Raw genomic sequence first — 19,045 nt, 5'->3', positions numbered from 1 at the left:
CATGAAAAGCCATTGGGTTGCCAGACCCCCTGGCATGTGGTTGCAATGGCACTAAAGGTTCATCTTGCTTTGAACGTGGATACAGAGACTATTTTTAGGTTAAAATAACAGGGAAGTTGCAGTTTTGAATTCTCTTGCAAGAAAGAATTTATTCCCAGGCATCTCTTCATGCCACTGTTTCAAAAAAATGCTGATACTCTCTGCTGACACTTGCTTAACTTCCTACCCTCTCCTCAAGCTGGCAGCTCCACCTGGATTCCTCACTGCCTTGAACACAGTCTTGCAAATACCTTCTTTTTTCATATTTTAGGTTCTACTGATAATTCCTGGCATTTAGGGAAGGAAATTTAAAAAAAAAAAGTTCTACTTATCCAGCAATAAGTAGACATAAACCAAATAGATAAACCAAACAGATAGACAGATAAAACAAAACCCCAGCACATTTCCATTCTTTCAGCTGTGAATGAACTAAACAACCTGTTTGAAGTTAATTACATGCACTGGACTGCACCACACCACAGCCACACAACATCTCTGCTCACAGGGCAGGAGAACTGACAGCACAATTAATGCATCTTGCTTTTTGAATCTCTGATAATACAGGTCCTTTAAGCTACTTAATTAATTTCTATGAAACAATGAGGCCCTCAGACCAGATCACAACACTGGGGTTTGATGTTTTTTGTATGTATTCATTTAAAAGGGATCCCCAACAAAACCGGATCCAGGACATTGCTTGTGATTTCTTTTTCACCCTTGCTTCGTTTCATTCAACAGGAATCAGTCAGATCCTGGATAATTTCAATTACTGACCAACCTTAGACATGTGGACACCATGGTGGAATCCAGGGGAAAATCTGATTCAACCTGAAAGAGATCCCTGACCAGACTGCAGGGCTCATTTCAAATACATCTAATTTTTAAGCCACTCTTGTCTGTCATTGGCATCAGGTCTTCATTGCCTAGCTAATGAATTAATAAATGAAGAAAACATAAATTCACATAAAACATGCTAAAGTAGCTCATGACTATTTTTCTTCCTGCTGCTGCTTCTTTGGTTCATTTTGAAATTAACTCTTGCAACGTTACTCAGAATGGAAAGGGTAACACTGTGTAATAACTATTCAATACAGTTAAATGAAGCACATGGAAACAAGTGATTTGACTGGGTTTGAAATCTTGCTGCTAAAGAGGAAATGCCACTAAAATGTGCTTTGTTTGCATCAAATCAGTATCCTGAAACTCAGAAAAGAGGCAGCTATAAATATGTATTAGCTTTAATACAGGACATCCTGCTTCCACTGCATTTCCTTTTCCTTCCTCTTCTTCCTTGCTTTACAAGTGGTCAAAATAAACACTTTGAAATGGTACATGAAATAAAAAAGGACCACTATTGGATTACAAGCATCACACACTTGTACCAAGGGAAAACTAAACAGTACATATGTGAATGTAGATTTTTACTGCCTGGCTTTTGGATCAAAAGTTACAGCAGTGTGAGAGAGACTCAAATCCCACACTGGTTTTATTGGCAATAGGGATTCTGAGTACTGTGAAACTCCATATTTAGGGCCACTTTCTAACACCAGAGGAATGCAAGAATAGTGTCAAAAGGTACAGACAAGTGGCAGCTCTTATGAGCCTAATCTGGAAGAAAAGTAAGTGGTACTGTACAGATTTGTACCCATTGATGTTTTCTTAAACCATCAGGGTTCAAAGCCTTGAGATGTGTGCTCAGAAAAGGAAGTTTTATGTATTTATTTGCATGTATGTCATAACAATGTATGTGACATTCCTGAGCCAAAACAATGGTGAGCAAATATTGTTCAAATATTTACACTAAGGCTGGGAGTCAACTTGGACATTCAGGGGTTTATTATGAAAGTATTCCAGAATCTGCTGTAATTAAACTGGTAAGATAAAATAACATCTTTTACTGTCCTGTAACTGTTACAAAAAGTAACTAACTAATATTAACCATTTACCTGAGTGCTGCCCAGTGGAAAATAATGGCTGTGTGTTCCTTTTTTCATTATGCAGTTGTGGGGAAAACACACCTAAAACAATCATAAGGCAAGTATACACTTGTTCCACTTCTGAGGTCTTGCCAATGAATCAGATATTTTTGCACTCAATAGTAACATGAACCCAAAGAAAGTTATTTTGAAATAAACAGCAGTAGCAGCAGGACAGGTATTTTTGGCATGTGTCAGATCAGTAATTTCTTAGCTTGGTTTTGAGCTGAACTTAAGTGAGGCAAAAGGGCTTTGGTTACAACTAGTTAGGAGGTTCTAAAAATGAAGTGCACAGCAGGAGTGCAGCAGCTTCTGGTTGTGGCTGGATATGTGAAAAAAAAACCTAAAAATCAGTCTATTTGCAGTCAGCTGCCTGTTCAGCTGCGTGGGGTGTTGCAATAAATTCAACACAACAGTTTTGTAAGGTGCAGGGTTTACACCCAGGTAAATTCAAGCAAAATTTGGGCACAGTTCTATCTGTCTTCTATTTGTTGGTTCGTACAAGATGCCATCAGCCTCTGCCACAGCAGCAGACAATTCTTCCTCTTTGTCCCCCACCAGGAAAATGCACTGGGCCAGGAAATCTCAGCCCAGAACTACTGCTTTTTGTCATTCAGATAAAGCTGAAGAATCCTAACTGCACTCACAATAATGATGATTAACCATTATCCCAGTAACTACCTCAGCATGATTGAAGGATCAGGCTAACTGACAGCCATCCTAGAGAAGCTATTCTTTGGATGTCATTTTCTCCCCAGAGAAGCAAGAAATAACTGAGTAAGTTTCTTTTAATTTTAAAAAGACAAAGAGAGGGAGGAAGAGTGAACACAGGTCCAATGCCATTTGTCTGGACTTCTCTGAAGGTATTCCCACAATTAAAGGCCAGCTACCCCAGACTGGGAACCAGACAGGGACAGATAAACCCAGAATATCTGGATATTGTGGGGATTTTGTCAGACTCCAGTGCCCAGACAGAGCAGGAATAAGCAGTAAGGGAAAGGGAATAACTGAGGCTCTTATCTGAAGACAGTCAGGGAATGCAATAAGCTGTCTGTCTTTTTGTAAGTGCAGATTCTTCTTCACTATTTATTTTACAAAGCACTGGGACAAATTTCTAAAAGAATATCTGCTGCCTTGCCCTTGCCAGCCGGAGAGGGTTTGGTGAGCAATACTAAGTGCTGAAAAAGCAATAAAAAGTGAAGTGCTGTAAATCCAGATATCAGCTTACCTCTTGGTAAACTTTTCAACTATACCTGAAATAACTTGAATGGTAGGATTTTTGACCCTTTTTTTTTTTTTAAAGAAAAAATTTCCCATTATACACCTCTTGGTGTGCATTTAGTCTGTTGGAAACAGTGCCATCATAGAACCTTAACTAATGTTGACAAGACACCCTTATAATTTCTACACATGTTCAGGCTGTGAGGAAGGAGCAGCTAAATCCAAGGGACCACCAGGCAGCACATCTTCCCTTGCCATGTCCCACTGAGTGCTTGGAGGCTTCCCCTCCTCCAGGGATGCAAGGGAAGCACCTCAGAGCCAGGCCTGGCCTATGGAAACGGCAGCATCACTGCAGTGGAACAGGGCTGCATCACTAGAGGGGTCCAGGTTTTCCCTTCCTCAGTTTTAAACCAGTACATCAAGACAGAAATAAACCCTCCTCCTCTTGGCTGGATCCCTTCCTGCAGGAGGAACCCAGCCCAGCACTCAGAGCACGGCGAGGTGTTGACACACGTCAGCAACAGCGATTCACTGAGGCCAAACTGACTCAAAAAACACCACTGGGGGGGGGGGAAAAACCACCTTAATAGTGCTGCAGGAGCTCTGCAGTGCAAGTGCTGCCAACAACACCCCGCCAGAGCCGAGACTCTTACCTGACTCCTTCGTTGAGGTTGTAGAGTTCATGGTCTGGGAGACCCTTGCGCTGGAACACCGCTATTACTCCATTGTGGATGCTGCAAGAGGACACGAGGAGACATCAGCACCCAAAAAACATTTCAGAAGGGTGTCACTTCCACAGTGAGCTCAACATTTCTTTCTAGACACTGCAGGACCTTTTTAGAAGTCATAAGTGACTTCTGGTACCCCATCTATGCCCTAAAGGGAATTACTGCCTGGAAAAGAGATGACACCTTTGAAAATCAGCTCTTTTTGTTCTGCTCCAATTTCATAGCTTTAACAGTTGCACATCTGAAATCAGTAACTTCAGAAAACTTAAGCCTATATATTTGAGGTATTTTAAGAATCTTAAGTGTAACTTTAAATATATTTGTATATTAAGTATGTTTGAAGTATTTTGAAATATGGTTTTGTCTCTGTGGCTCACTAGAGAGACAATTAACAGCTTTGCTATGAGATCAGTGATGATATTCCCAGCATTGTTGACATATATTTGTCTGAGCTGTGGTTATTTGATTTCATTATCAACAAATCATCATTTATACAGGCTAGGCACTATACCTGAACTTTTACCCCTAAATATAGCATCCCTTTTCTAGAATGTAATCTCAAGAATTTTTAGTTCTTAACCCCCCACAAGCACTAGATAATTATGAATTTTAAGTCCATTTAACCCGTCTCTCATTCATTTTTGAAAATGGAACAACAGAAACGGGGCAATTGGTTACAAAGACCGTTTCCTATTACCACTCAGTCATTTCTCAAAGATTTACACTTCAGCTAAAGCAAAGGCAAGGCTGTGCTGGAAGAACTACAGGTTAAGAGTTTCTAAGGGGGACAGCAGGAGAGGAAGCGACGTGCTCAGCACAGGCCAACCATCTGTCCTACAGAAATGCTCCATTTTTGCTTTCAGTGCCATTTGTAACTGCTCTGGAGGCAGATGCTGCTCAGAGGTGATGACTTTCTGCTGCAATCAGGTGCAACCAATGACAGGATTGAGACCACAGAACTCTCCAGCTCAACACAAAGCCACACACCCGACGCTGTCTCTGGCCACCCACCCTAAGAATTTTAGGATGCTGAAAGACAAAAACCTGCCAGGTACTGCAGGTACCTGGCAATTCAAAGGCTGAAGCAGAGACACTGAATGGTGCCCTGACCTCAACAAGACTGCACCTCAAAGGATGACTGAAATAAGTGTGTGCTTCAAAAGGAAGCTCTGAAATGCTCCTGAAATACACTGAAAACAATTAGTGTGGTGACACATCACCCTAATTCACTGAGCTTGGGTCTGAGGACAAAGGTGAAGCAATGCCAGAGAAAAGTGAGACTAAACCTGTTCCAGCATTAGGAGAAGTGTCCTTCCCCAACCCAGTGCCACCTTTTTTAGCCTCACAGTTTTGACTCCAGAAGGAAAGAAGACTCACACAGTCCCTCCATCTGTCAGCTCACCCCCTTTTCTCAAACACTCCTCCACTCTTGTAACTGCTTAGCAACTTCTACCACATTTAACTATGGAATGGAAGTCCCCAAAACATTAAGGTCTTTTAGGTTTCACCTGGGGTAGAAGGAGCTTCTTTTAGTGACTAATAACATCGTGCAGGGTGAGCTCAGCCTTTATTTGACATGCACACAGATGCTTTTATAGCTTCCTGACACTAACACACAAAAAAAGCAGCTTTTATCTGCTCCACTGCCCATGGTACTGCTACATGGATTCCAACATGACTGCTCTTAGTGAAGTGACCCAGTCAGTGCCAGTGGTGGGAATGAAGTTATTTCTGTCTGTCTTTACCCCGTGTGTAATATAAAGATGATGCCACAGCTTCTCTGGGCAACCTGTGCCAGGGCCTCACTGCCCTCACGGGGAAGAATTTCTTCTTAACATCTAATCTAACCCTACTCTCTGTCAGTTTGAAGCCATTTCCCCTTGTCCTGCCACCACATGTCCTTGTAAATAGTCTCTCTCCATCTTTCCTGTAGGCTCCCTTCAGGCTTGGTCAGCTCCAGGGCCACATCCAGCCCCGTGGGGCTGCTCCCCCTGCGAGGGGATGTCACTGCAGGAGCTGTGCCCGGAGGCAGCAGAGTGTGCCTGGGGCCCTCAGGCACCCACACTGAACCTTCCCAGCTGAAACAGTCCCTTCCAGTGCCTGCTGGGAGCACAGCACTGGGGTGGGAGGTGAACCCACCACTGTTCACCGAGAGATTCAAAATGCAGGTAACACAGCAGCAAAGAGAGGCACTGCTGGAAAAGCTCTGCCACGTTCGGCTGCAGAAAAAGGAAATTAAAAGTGGCAGGTGAAGGATAGGATACACTGTGGAGAAACCCAGAAGCAGATAAAAAATAAGAACCATTATCCTCTTCTCTCTTTTGAAGACGTTTCCCTTATCCACTCCCCCCACCCCAGCAGTCCCTCTTTCCCCCCTCCACCCACGGGCACAGACACACACTCATGATCTCACCCAGCTTGTTTTGGCTGGCTCCAACAGACACACTCAATTTACGATTATTTGAAAATTGGCAGCTAAACGTCTCTGGTACACAGGGAAGTGACTTGGGTGTTTTAATATTATGAGTAATATGGGAAGAACGATTAATGTAGTGAATAAAACAAGCAGTCTTTACACGCTCCTCTGATTCGGAAATGAACTTTGCAATGTTCCCTGCCAGCCTTCTGCAGAGAACAATGACTAAATATCTCTCCTAAAAGCCAGCCCGCTCTCTTCTCTTTCTCTCTGGCACTACTTTCTGAATGAGGGGGAGGTTTTCTCTCTCCAGCTTAACAGGTCCATTATTATTCCTTAAAGAAATAAGAGAGAGCAAGCTTTTTAAGCAATAACTAAGGGGGACAGGTTGTAAGGATTGAAGTTATTGCCTGCATAAAACATCCCAGCAGCCATCTTTTAACCTGCCTGGATCTCCCTTGTAGTGAGGGACAATATCCTTGTCTGGAAAACAAGTCTTGGCCTCACCGTGTTGACTTTTCCTTTCCATTGCAGAGAGCAGTGCTTGTATGGAGGGTGCAGGATTACAGTCCCTGGCTGCAGGTGACATGGGAATGCCACCATGAGCTGGCCCTCCACTTGCCCAGGAGGCAACAAAAAGCAACTGGAGTAACCAGGATGCTGTTGGTGGCCTCGGTGTCAAGATATTAAAAGGTTGGCTCAAATCTTCTCAGTTACCTTCAGCTAATGAAAAAACTCAACCCTTGCTTGAATCAAAGCAATTCTGTGGTTTCTGCGAGTGATTGTTTAAAAGGGTTTGGTCACAATGGTACAACCTTTTGGGGTAAAGAAAATCCAAGCTGCTGCTTACAAACCAAAGTCCTGCAGGATGCTTGAGGTGGGTGGATCACCCTTACTGTGCCTGTGACCAGCCTTCACTGAGGCTTAAGTCAATAATGAATGCAACTAAACTTAATTTGTAATAGTTAACCTGAACTGAAAATGCCTTGTAAACTCCCTGCTGTAACTCTTTTACAACATGAAAGTTAATAATGGGGGCACTCGTGCACTGATATTACTTTGAACACCTTCCCTGTAGCTGCTGTGTTTGTAAATGTGTGCACAAGAACACAGGAAACAAAACAGAGCCCAGAGAGCTCTACAGAGCAGGCTGGCTGTAGGAGGGGAAATCAGGATCAGAAAACTGAAGAGACCAGTGTTTTTGGTGGGGAAACAAAATGTCAGATGGCTCCAGCAATGTATGGTGCTTATCTATCCCACCACAGGTACAGATTGCCGAAAGAAAACAACGTGCAACCAAGGCAGCACTCACAGCCACAAAAATCAAGCCAGCAGCCTAAGGAATTTCACCTCTCTGGAAAGACAACTTGTTCTGGATTTGTCTGATCCTCCAGAGGAGGAGGCAGCTCCAGGACTCATTATTCAGCTGTGCAGGAGGTGGGGAATGGCCGCTCCAGCACAGACCTTCCCCACCTTTTGCTTCAGCACTAAGGGATCAGAAAGGTGTAAATTCCCAAAGCACAGAGCTGGATCCTCACTGATGTTCCTTCACTGACATTTGGAAGCCAAGAAGGAAAAACTACTGCGATTAAAACACCCTTTTCTGCCAAGTGACAAACAGTTTGGCCACAGAGATGAGGAACAACTCCAAAGCTGGACTCGCAAGTCTCTAGATCCTGACCTGTGTGCTTCAACTGAGGCCACGGTCCTCCCAGCTCAACATTTCCTGGGAAAAGCATTTAGACTGGCCCATGTTTACATTCCTGCACAGCACACAGGTAATTTTAGTTCTCTAAAGCAGCCACTGCCTTTGTATGCAAACAGCATGGGTGAAAACACCACGGGGATTTTTATGTAGTGTTTGCAAATTCTCCCCTTCCCAGAGCTCCAGGTGAGGTCCAGGAGCAAAAACAATGCTGTGTGAATAATCACACCCTGTGACTACCAGGCAGTTAAAGACAACATTTTCATTTTCAAAAGGGACTAAATGACTGAGGGCTCATTTCCCCTGGACAGTTACAGGAACAGCTAATTAACAATAAGTAACCTGATACACTTGCATCAAAACCTTCTTGAAGACACCTTTGCTACAGAATAAAACCACATTTTTCTGAACTAGCCTAATCCAATTGGGAAGAGCCCATTTTCAGCACAGCTTCAGTCCAGCTGCAACTCCACAGGCTTTCCATGAGGCTTTGGCCCCTTCCAAATAAGCTTCCAGCTGCTAGTTCACTTATGATCCTGGAATTTCTACCAAGGTAAAGCAGCCTGCAAAGAGGGATAGGCTTCAGTTTTGCACTGGATCATGCAACTGAAAATAAGCTGGTCTGCAAAACTCCTTCTTCAAAGAGTTTGGGAGGATTATTTCACTAACTTCACCAACTACAAACACTTGTCTTACACATGAAGAAGCTGAGACAGACAGGTAATGGGATTTCCCAGAAGTGTTACTGAGTCAGGACTGTAGGACAAAGGAGACTTTGGCATCCAATTACAACTGCATTGAAGGAAGGATAAATAATTAGGGAGGGCTATGGGGAGCAGCAATTCTCCATCATCACCACCACTTTGTATTACTGCAGTCAAGGCTGGAACATGCTCCGTGGTGCAGTGGTGGCTTGACCAGTGGGAAGTCCCTTCAGCAGCCCCATTTCTCCCCCTCCTAACTCCAGTTAGGTTCTGTCTACCCTCCCTGCACACACAGTGTCAAATATTCCAAATAAAGGGTCAGGGGAAAAAAAAAAGGGTGATCCTCAGACAGGCAGAAGAATTTCAAAATATTTCTAAACAACCACGAAATATTGGAAGAAGGAAAACTTCCTAGTAGTAGAAGTCACAGATAAATATGCTGGTCTGGAATATTTTCTCCATTAGGAAAAGCCTCCCTGTGATCTGAAAAAAACCCATTCATTTTTAATTAGAAGATGAAACATGGTTTGCATAACTGTAAAAATTACTTTACAGCAAGTTATTGTGCTTATTACAACCCCATAAAAAATTAGCCCTAACCATAAAACCCTCTGTGATTCCATATGTCTCCTTGGATTTACTGCTGATCCCACTAATGTCACAAGCATCTCATCTGCGTTTTCTTCGCCTCCTCTTTGCTGTCTCCCACTCCTTCATGTTGCCGTGGATTTTCCCCATTTTCTTACACCAGAAAGGATCTAAGTGCCTTTGACCAGAGGCTTTTCCTACAGCACAACTGAGACAGCATCAGCTCCTGATTAGGCAGTCTGTGTGAGCTCAGTCAGAAGGAAAACCTCGCGATGGATTTTATTTGCCCTGAGAGGGCCCCCCTGGCTTTGCAGAAGGCTCAAGATTAAAACCCCGGGTTTCTCAGCCCAATTGGTTTAGTCAGCATTCAGCCCTCAGTTTTTGCCTGAAGCAGAAATGGTGGGGGGGGGGGGGGGGGGGGGGAGGAACAGAAGACAATGCTAGTAAAAAAACCCTGAACTATTTTAATACAATGCAAATTCTGTGAGCTGTGAGGAAACCGGGCCGTTCAGCTGTGCTGCTGTTGGTTGCCAGTTAACGTGCACTGACGGTGCTCTGCTGCACACATCTTCTGGGGTTCATGGGAAAGCCATGAGATAAAGTCTCATTTGCATAACAGCAGACAGCAGCTCGGCACCACTTTCCCTTTGATCTCACAGCAGTCGAGAAAGTTTTAGTTTGGAGGTGAAGGGAAGTTATCAGGGAGGAAGAGACTTTCCTTGCTTCCACAGTGCTGCTTGACCCCCTGCACGCTGAACCCGACATTTGGCTCCTTCAGCTTGTCCTCCCCTGGTGTCAGAGAGCAGCAGGAACCCTCTGGTACGAACAGTCTGAGGCTGAGACTGGTCTGAACAGAGCGGAGGTGGCGGAGGGGACATCGCTGGGCAGCCGGACCGCGGCCACACACCGGGGCACTGCAGAAGGGCAGCTGCACGTCCTCCTCAGAAGGACCCCACAGTGACAGAGCTGCTAACACATCATGCCAGGATGACTCCAGCTTGAAGCTTTTCAGCTTTTCCCTGGCGTGGCTGGAGCAGCATCCTTGGTCTGCCTCAAAAAATCTTCCTTTCAGCTCGGGACCAGCAGCCGCGCGTGGGGTCGGGCCCAAGTGGGGTTGTGCTCTAACTCTCCCCACCTTGGTTTTGATGAGCTTGGTTCAAAGCCTCTTTCAAAAGCAGATACACACATGCCACACCCAGGTAAGGCTGCTAACATTAGGCAAGAAACCAGCAGACATTTAAATATAGAACAGCCAGGCTTGGTGAGAGGCAAGAGCTCTGCCAGCGCACCTCGGCTTCTTGATCAGCAAGCTCTTAATGCTCAATATTGCACAGAACGAAACAGCACAAGTAATCCTTTTGTTTGGAAGGAAAAATATCCCTGTAAAAGGAAGGATGGTGTGCTAGTCCTGTGTTGTGTTGGTTTAAATTTGCAGCGGAAAAATAAAAAAAAAATATCTTCCACGGCCCAAGATTTTAAAAACCTGGATGAGATTTCTGGTGAGTCCAAGTTTAGACACCCACTGACATGAGGGTCTCTCCAGGAGAGATGAACATCGACTCCCTCAAGACCAGACCCTCCTATACATGTCAAGATGGGCACACACTGGTGATAGGCAGAAGCTACAGTGGGTACCTTCTTAATACAACTAATCCAACAACATTTAAGCCCTGGCTTTCCTGAGGATAAAGCCCCAGTTTTACAGCCTGTAGATGACCTGAGTTCCTTAAAACCAGCAGAGGATACAAGCCTTTCTGCGCCTGAAAGAAGCATTACCCTCACTCTCTCTTTCACTCAGGAGAAAGCCTTGCACTGTTAAATAAGAAATAAGGGGCCTTCCCTTTGCCCATGGCTCGTAATCTGCAGTACTTGCCACAGCTTTAGGCAGCTCTCAGTGCAGGCACACGGTGCCCACTTGACCTGACACCACCCAACAGCCCTGCCAGTGCTCCCAAGGCGTTTTGGAGGCACGTGCCACCAAAGAGCAGGGACAGCCCAGCAATCCCTGCACAGGGAAAAGGCAACCCAGGGCAGGAAAACATGGGTAGGTCTGAATCCATGCAAAGCAGGGACGGGATGACTGGCGGGCACCCATTCCAGGAACGGGTGGTGGGACAGTTGTTTAGTTGTTTGGATGAAAGGTACAGATGTCTAGTTCAATGACACTTCTGGCCAGAGTTATACCTGTCCTGTTCAAATTAAAAGTAACAAACTCTTGCTCCATCTCAGTTAGGAAAATCCCCTGGTTTGAGTACCAGCAGCCCCTGTGCCTGGAAGTCTCCCCCTCCCAGCCAGCCTGGTGCCTGACCGGCTCCCCATTCACATCTGCCTCCACAGCTCCCTCCCCGGAAGCAGGACCTGGAAAAGCTGTCAGAACACAACCACAAAAAGGCTCTGGGGACTGTGTTCTGTCACCTTGATTCACACCAAGGAGTGTCTTGCTCCCTGCTGCTTCCAGTGAGGCTGCTGGCCAAATGAAGTCCAACTGGCACAAAGGTTGCCCAGTCTATCCTTTAATTACCACCACAGTCCATCCAGACCTGGGGTACAACTCTGGGTCATACAAACAAAATGATATTTGAGCAGAAACTCAGTCTCCTTTGTGACCAGCACAGTTTCAGTGCTCAGTGCACTGCTGCCATTCAACATGATGCTGACATGAAACCACAAATGAAGAGGTGAGAAGGACAGAAGATGTGGTATTTTATATGGTTCGTTTCTCTCAAAACTGAACTACCTTTAACGAATGTGTCTGTAATCCACTGGTATTTTTCTTCCTACACTTGTACTGCCATACAATTATAAAACATTACAAGTGACACTTGCCAAGCTGTGACCCAGGAGATGACATTTCATTTTCAAAAATGACTTGAGAATTTAATTCCTAACAACTTAGAGACTCATGTTCATCTTTTAAGAGCGTCACCAAGACAGTCATTAAGATGTTTTCTGAATATCTGGGCTAATTCCCGTTCACAACAAAATGTTTGTATGGGTTTTCTTGTAGAACAGTCATAAAATTCAAATGTATAAACACAATAAAGGAAACAAGCAGGGCTTGTCCAAAGTGCAGGTGCTTGCGTGTGCACATACACACACAGAGAGTAATTATTTTTGTCATAATGGGAGTAAATTGAGTAGACTTTGTCATATCTGTATCAACAACCAGCAACATGGTTACGCAGATAAAAACAACGTGTTTTAATAGCCGCGTGTAATTTTTAAAAAAAGAGCAAACTAAAATAAAACCAAAATAAACCTTGAGTGAGAGTATCTAGATAGACACAAAGTCACATTTGCAGCCGGGCAAACACGAAACAAGTGAAACAAGTCTCCGTGTGCCAGGAGGAAGGCTGAGCCATCTGCAGGGAAGGCTCTTTGCTGTCAGCCTTTAGAGAAAGGTCGGGGGGGGGGGGAAAGCGCCACTCCCGCTTCCACCTGCACGAGGCTGGGATGGGAGCCAGGCATTCCAGCCTGGGAGCCGGCAGAGCGGACACTGGCACGGGGAGGCTGCGAGGAGGCTGCGGGGAGGCGGCACGTGGAGCGAGCCCTTACCTGTTCCAGGTAGCGTTGGAGCAGGCCCGGCGCTGCTGGGTCCCCCGCTCATCCAAGGCTGCCTGCTCTCTCTTGCCCAGATCACTGAGGCTGGGCGAACTCATGAACTTCAACCTGCGAAGAGTCCTCATGGTCAAATGTGTGTTCGCGCGTGGCGGCTACAGACACACCATCCTGCTCACACACGCGCGCGCGCGGCGGGGCGCGGGGCAGCTCCCTCCGTCCGCTGTTCAAAAAAGAAACTTAAAAAAAAAAAAGAAGAGAGAACCAGTCTCTACGGAGCACACCTTCTCTGCCAGCAAGAAAACAAACCTTTAATCAGATCAACTCTGACGTCATCAACCGTGGTTAATAATTTTCTCCAGTCCTTTTGCAAAAAAAAAAATAAAAAGTCGAACTTTTCTGGCGGCGGCGGCTGCTGCTGCTGCTGCTGCAGCGCTTTGAAGGGGCCCCTTGCTGCCCCGGGTGCGAGGGCTTCCCCTCCCCCTGTGCCCGGGCACCACGTCCCGGGAATCTCGCTCAGCGCCGCGGTGCCGTGCTCCACCTGTCATGGGAACTGCTCGGCTCCTCCAGCAGCTCTGGGGGTCTCAGGGCATTTCCCAGTCTCTCCCCTTCTCTCTCTCTCTCTCTGCACTCATAAATGGAAATGAAACTGGAGGGCAACGGACAGGAAAACAAAACAAAACAAAACAAAAACCAAAACAAAAAAGCAAAGCAACCAAACCCCAAGCAACCAATACTGACGCACTGAGACTTTATTGGGAAGTTTCATAACTGGCTGTGCCCTGCCACGTTACGACACTGCACACACGCTCACACAGACACATCCACACCCTCCCTTCACCCTACACACTCAGCTCCCTCCCGGGCTGCTCCTCCTCACGGTGCCACAGAGCCACAGGACGGCAGAGGATTCACAAGCAACATGACTGCGGAGTGAAAAGTGCTGGCTTGGGGTTGAGCATTTTGAGGAATATCTGGCGCTGCACAGAGGAGCCAGATGCTTTGTCTTTCTCTGCCTTTTAATTGAGATAACAGCTGCACAACTCAGGGCACACTTCGTTTCTACAAAAGCCCCAGGTGTCTTATCTTCAAAGGAAAAATCTCCTTTCTCTCCCTGACTGCAGCAGTCAGCTGAAGGATACGCTGCTACAAGACTCCAGCCTGTGCTCAGCTCGCTGTCACTCACTGGCAGTTCTGGTTTAAATTCAGGAGTGCCTGGCTCATCTGATGGGAAGTAATGTAACAAAACGGTGATTAGCTTTCTCAGAAAAGGAATTGTTTGCAATAGACTGAGCCAGAGTGTAAGAACTGCTCTCTGTTGCTACGGCATTGGTCTGCAAATAGTCTGGTAAGAGCCACGAAGGCTCCTTGCAGAGTAACCTCCCACTCACTGCAAAGGGGCTGCAATATAGAACTTATCCTTTCTTTTTCTTTTTTCTTCCTGCTTTCTACTTACTCTTTTCATCTGTGATAACCTATTGTCTAGATTCAGGCTATAACTGCATTTGCTGGTGTCCAAATAATATGGCAAACCTTACACTGCAGGAGAGCTGAATTTCTCAGAGAGAGCTCTGCCTTACGTGCATCATTTACTGACATATTTAGTAAAAACCAATTTCTCTCACTATTCACCCAAAGTCACATAAGATGATTGCATATAAACATTCACTTCCAAAGTTTGTATTTGGTATTACCTCCATGTGAACCAGCTGCAGAACTACCTAGGGAAATCAATCCATTTTTACCTTGTGCTGGTTTTAGCAGCAGTGGTTTTATCCAGCTGCTTGGATTAGCGTTATATTGACTGCCCTTCCCACACCAAAATCCTCACGTATAACTCTTCAAGTTTACAAACAAGCACCACAGTAGATGACACATAACATTTCACTTTGTAAGGGACCTGCAGCTCCTCATCTAAGCCATGAACAAAGACATTGCTATCCCTGGTCTCTTCCAGATGTTTAAACCCTTCAGACAAACAAACAAACAAACAATCCAGTCTGTACACGGCAGCAGAAGGAAAACAAACACAACAATATATGGCTGTATTCTAAGGAATGAGATGGCTTCTACAGCATACAAATCAGGGCCCAAGCACAGCTCCAGCAGAACACTGCCCTGTTCAAATCCAAGGAAGGGCACTCCATTTCTGTGGGTAACACAGCCAGATAGAACAGCTCGGGCTGAGCTCCTGCTGAGGGCTCAGATAAAACCTGTGTCTGCCCTGCTAAGTGAAATGACTACTTAGATAAACCCGTGGCAACATAATGCCACCTAATTTCATTTTCCACCTAGCTCGGTTGCTTTTCTGCTTCTCACTTTCCACAAATTTGATGGGCCTTGCAAAACGTCATTATACTGGATTAAACCCTGGGAATTTTTAACTCTTTGATCCTTGGCAGCACCAGAGACTTTACAAACTGTACCCTGATGGTGCCAGTATGTCAGCATCTACCTGGTAATGTTTCATCTGCTTTTTTTCCCTAAAATCCCCAAGTAGCTAATTGACTAAACGCAAGGAGCTGCTGTGTCAGCCTTGGATACGCCAGACAACGCTGCAAAAAGCAGTTCTTTGCTTCCTCATAAAATGCCAAATCCCAAGAGAAGAGAGGGGAAAAAAAAAAGATCTCTTTCCTTCTGTATGGTGAAATATTACACCTATAGAAGTCAGTCTATTTTTACGCCACCCATCCATCTCAGTAACCAGGACTGGATTCAGAGCCCATGCATGCAAGTACACGGGAGAGCCAGCATTCCAGCTGCCTGAAAAATTCCTGCTTGAGGTAACAGGCTTCCCTTCCTCTACACTTCTTTCTCCTTCCTGTGATTTCACCTGATCAAACGTTGCTTTCTGACAAAACAAATCACTTTCAACACGTGTTACCTCCCCCCATAATTGCTGGGTGATACTTCACGTTTGCCTTGTGCTGTGTGCCCATGACCAACCCTGACTGCCCGGCACTACCTCGGCCTGAGCAGCCCTTGGGAACAAGGGAAAAGGTGTGACCTGCACTTCAGCTTTAAGAGTGAAGAAGACAAAGGGGCAGTGACTTGCCCAGGCCACCCTATGATGTCCCAGGGCCTCTGCCTGCTGTTCCAGCACACTACACCCAGTGGATGCTGCCAGGAGGGAGGGGAGGACTGGGGAGCCTTCCCTTAGGCTCAACACAAGCTTCTTGAACAGAACAACTGCACTCAGCTCAGTCAGAGAGCTGAGAATGGAAAGCACTGTCACATCAATTCACTGAAAGCCAGCAAGCCCTACCCAGTGCTAATTCCACCATTTCCCTCGGCTCAAAGGTCGAGTGACTTAATCAGAGCCACACAACCACCTCGGTGTGGAAGGCACATCCTAACTCCTGCTCCCTCCCTTTTCCCTCCATCATCTCTCCTCAGAAAACCAGGCCTGTCTCTACCAGACACCCTCCTTTCACCTGTGGGGCCCACATCCCGTGGGGACTGCACGGCAAGTCCCGGAGCCGCCACGGTGCCGGGAATTTCTGCTCACCTGCACTTTCTACCTCCAGGCCTAAAACAATACATAGGCTGGGAGGCCAAGAGGATTTATGCTGTTATTAGGAGACAACATCAGCACACAAATCCAGGACCTTGCAGCGAGCATGGCTTTTAAAACAAGGCTAACTCCGCAGTCACCTCCTGGTCCGTCTGTAACATCTGCAATGTTCTCCCTGGGAGCTGTGGTTTTAAGACCATGTTGCTGTCCCTAGCAAATGAAAAACCAAAAAATCCAGGCACACCTCCTCAAGTACATATGTGGTTTAAAAAGAATGAGATTTGCTAAAAATACAAACAAACAAAAAGAAAATAAAAAAGAGATAATCCCCCCCTACATTTTATTTACGTAATGCTATGCTAATTTTCACAGTATAACTGTATTGTCTCCTTACAAGTTTCTTTTTGGCCATGATGAGGGGGGGAAAAAGAACATTAAGAAATTCACAATATATGAAATTTACAATAAAGCTGCCAATGGTGTGACTGTGATAGGTCAAAGGTGTCTTAGGCCACACCACTCTGCTACTGCAATGGCAGGTGAGCACTGCAGCGATACTGGTGCCAGGGGGAGGATAAAAACAGCAAGAGAATTTGCCATCTTGGCTTGCCATGTGAAAGAACTTGCCATGCAGAAGAACAACTCAATAAATAAAAATTTTAATTGGAAAAAAAAAAAAAAGAAAAAAAAAGCCCCCTACTTCACTTTGCGTCCTCATCTCTTTTGGAGAAGAGAGCAGAGCTCCCCATGGTGATGCTGAGTGAGCAAAGAACAGAAAGGTAAAGCACATCCATGGCAGAAAGGAGTTAAAAACCTCTCTAGACAAATGCACTTTAGTTTTCCATAAAACACACCACCAAAGTGAGGGCATGCCTTGACACATGCCAAAGCTCAGGAATTAGTCCTCTGACAAAACACTTCTTAAAGGCACAGCACGTCCTGCTGTGCCAGCAGAGGAGGGGAGAGGCAGAAAGGAAGGAGATGGGACCATCAGGAAAAAATAAAGAGAGCCAGGGGGAAATGCAGTTGTAAACCTTATGACTCATCAATTCCTTTGCTGCAATATCCACATAAAGCTGCTTTATGGTCAGAAAACAAAGAATAAAGAGAGTAAAGAAAGTACAAAACCAAGCACGCTCTATTGACACCCTTCCTCCTCCATCCCACTGACTGTGCAACCTCTGGAGATAAAGGCTCTCTCAAGGACAGCTTCTGGCTGTTGTTTATTGAGGCTGGTCATAGGACAGCCTTGCTTTTGCCTGATTTTTGCCCTCTCCACAGCCAAGCACTGATTTGATTTATAAGACGGGGCTCGGACTTACTTACACATCTTCCCAACCTTTGGAACACCTCCCGTGTACTCCTGTACTTCTGCATCCTGTGACCAACCTGCCAACACAACCACAGCTGCCCCCAACCCCGTGGATAGACTTGGGCTCTCTGCCCCTTCACCTGCATGAGGGACACACGTGGGGTTTGCCTTTTATGTTGTGGCAAAGAAATGCCCAAGGCAGCATCTCCTTCCTGAGCACGCAGGAGGTGACACCCTCTAAGAAGAGCCCTTTGGCTGCAGTAGAAAGGGATGCTCTGGCAGTTTTTAAATATGAAGGAAAAAGGAAAGGGAGATCAAAATGTTGGTACTAACACAGTGTTTGCAAACCACTCCTCAGCTGGCTCTAGGTGAATCAAGGCTTCATGTTTGAATTGTGAGTTCTTCTTGACCCTTTTCCCTCGGTGTTTGTGCTCCAGGCAGCAAAACAGGGCCCTGAGCTCAGACTAAGACCCCAGTCCCCAGCCTAATCACGAATCGAACAGTGCCTGCTCAAAGCACCCAAGAAACCCCACCCCTTTGTCAGCAGCAGTTTTGGTTTACAGAGCACAGCAATACAAGCAGTTCTTAAAATACACTAGACAGCTAAATCTTTTTTTTCTTCCCCTTCAGAAGAAAGGTATTAGGAGAGAAGTAGGATAGGAATAGGCCTGTTACACCACCATGTCAAAATATCAAGCTTTCCATCATACAGCAATTCCCCTGGCTTGCAGTATCATTCCTTCTTGCCTCTTTATGAGTTCTGGGGATTAAAGATAGTGCAGTGATCAGAATAAACATAATGGTTATGCTGGAGGAGGTGAGGATCAATGCTCTGGATTACAGGACCTGTGGCATTACCACCTTCCATTCACACCCCCCCTCCAGGGGAGGAAGGAAGTGGATTTCTGAGCACCAGATGTGTCTGTTCCAGGTTTCACTGCTGCCCACTCACTGAACTCACAACCCATTGCAACCACTGTATATTCCAAAGCAAGCTCACAACTTTGCTGTTAAATGGAAGTCAAACCTTTAATTTTGATTTAGGAAGTAAAGCCTCAAGAGTTCTGATCAATAAGTAAATCAAACGTTTAAAATACTCTGTGCTCTTATTACAAGATCATGAGACAGTGGAAAATTAATCTTGCAAAGTAACTGAGCTCATAACGCACATGACTTTCTTCCCTTCCTGAGCTCTCTGTGAATTCTTTCCTAAATTGCCTATCTTGCATAATTTTAATTGGATCCTGGAACACCCTGACCTTGATGCAGCCGCTACAGTATCTC

General features: G+C 45.5%; 1 protein-coding gene across 3 annotated transcripts in view; it reads right to left on the bottom strand.

The window, feature by feature from the left end:
• Positions 1–19,045, bottom strand: part of PRR5 (proline rich 5) — a 74,773-nt gene that overhangs the window by 29,751 nt on the left and 25,977 nt on the right. The window contains exons 1-3 of one of the 3 annotated variants that reach the window (XM_032688200.1): positions 13,245–13,328; positions 12,933–13,046; positions 3,890–3,970 (exon numbers count right to left, since the gene is read on the bottom strand). In XM_032688200.1, coding sequence (XP_032544091.1) covers positions 3,890–3,970; positions 12,933–13,036 — 185 coding nt within the window. In that variant the 5' untranslated portion in view covers positions 13,037–13,046; positions 13,245–13,328. The other 2 variants (XM_032688199.1, XM_032688198.1) reach the window with 2 other exon arrangements.

This window comes from Chiroxiphia lanceolata, chromosome 5, assembly GCF_009829145.1.
Source record: "Chiroxiphia lanceolata isolate bChiLan1 chromosome 5, bChiLan1.pri, whole genome shotgun sequence".
Lineage (NCBI taxonomy): Eukaryota > Metazoa > Chordata > Aves > Passeriformes > Pipridae > Chiroxiphia > Chiroxiphia lanceolata.
The sequence above is the reverse complement of the archived record's forward strand: the minus strand, read 5'-3'. Positions and strand labels throughout refer to the sequence as shown.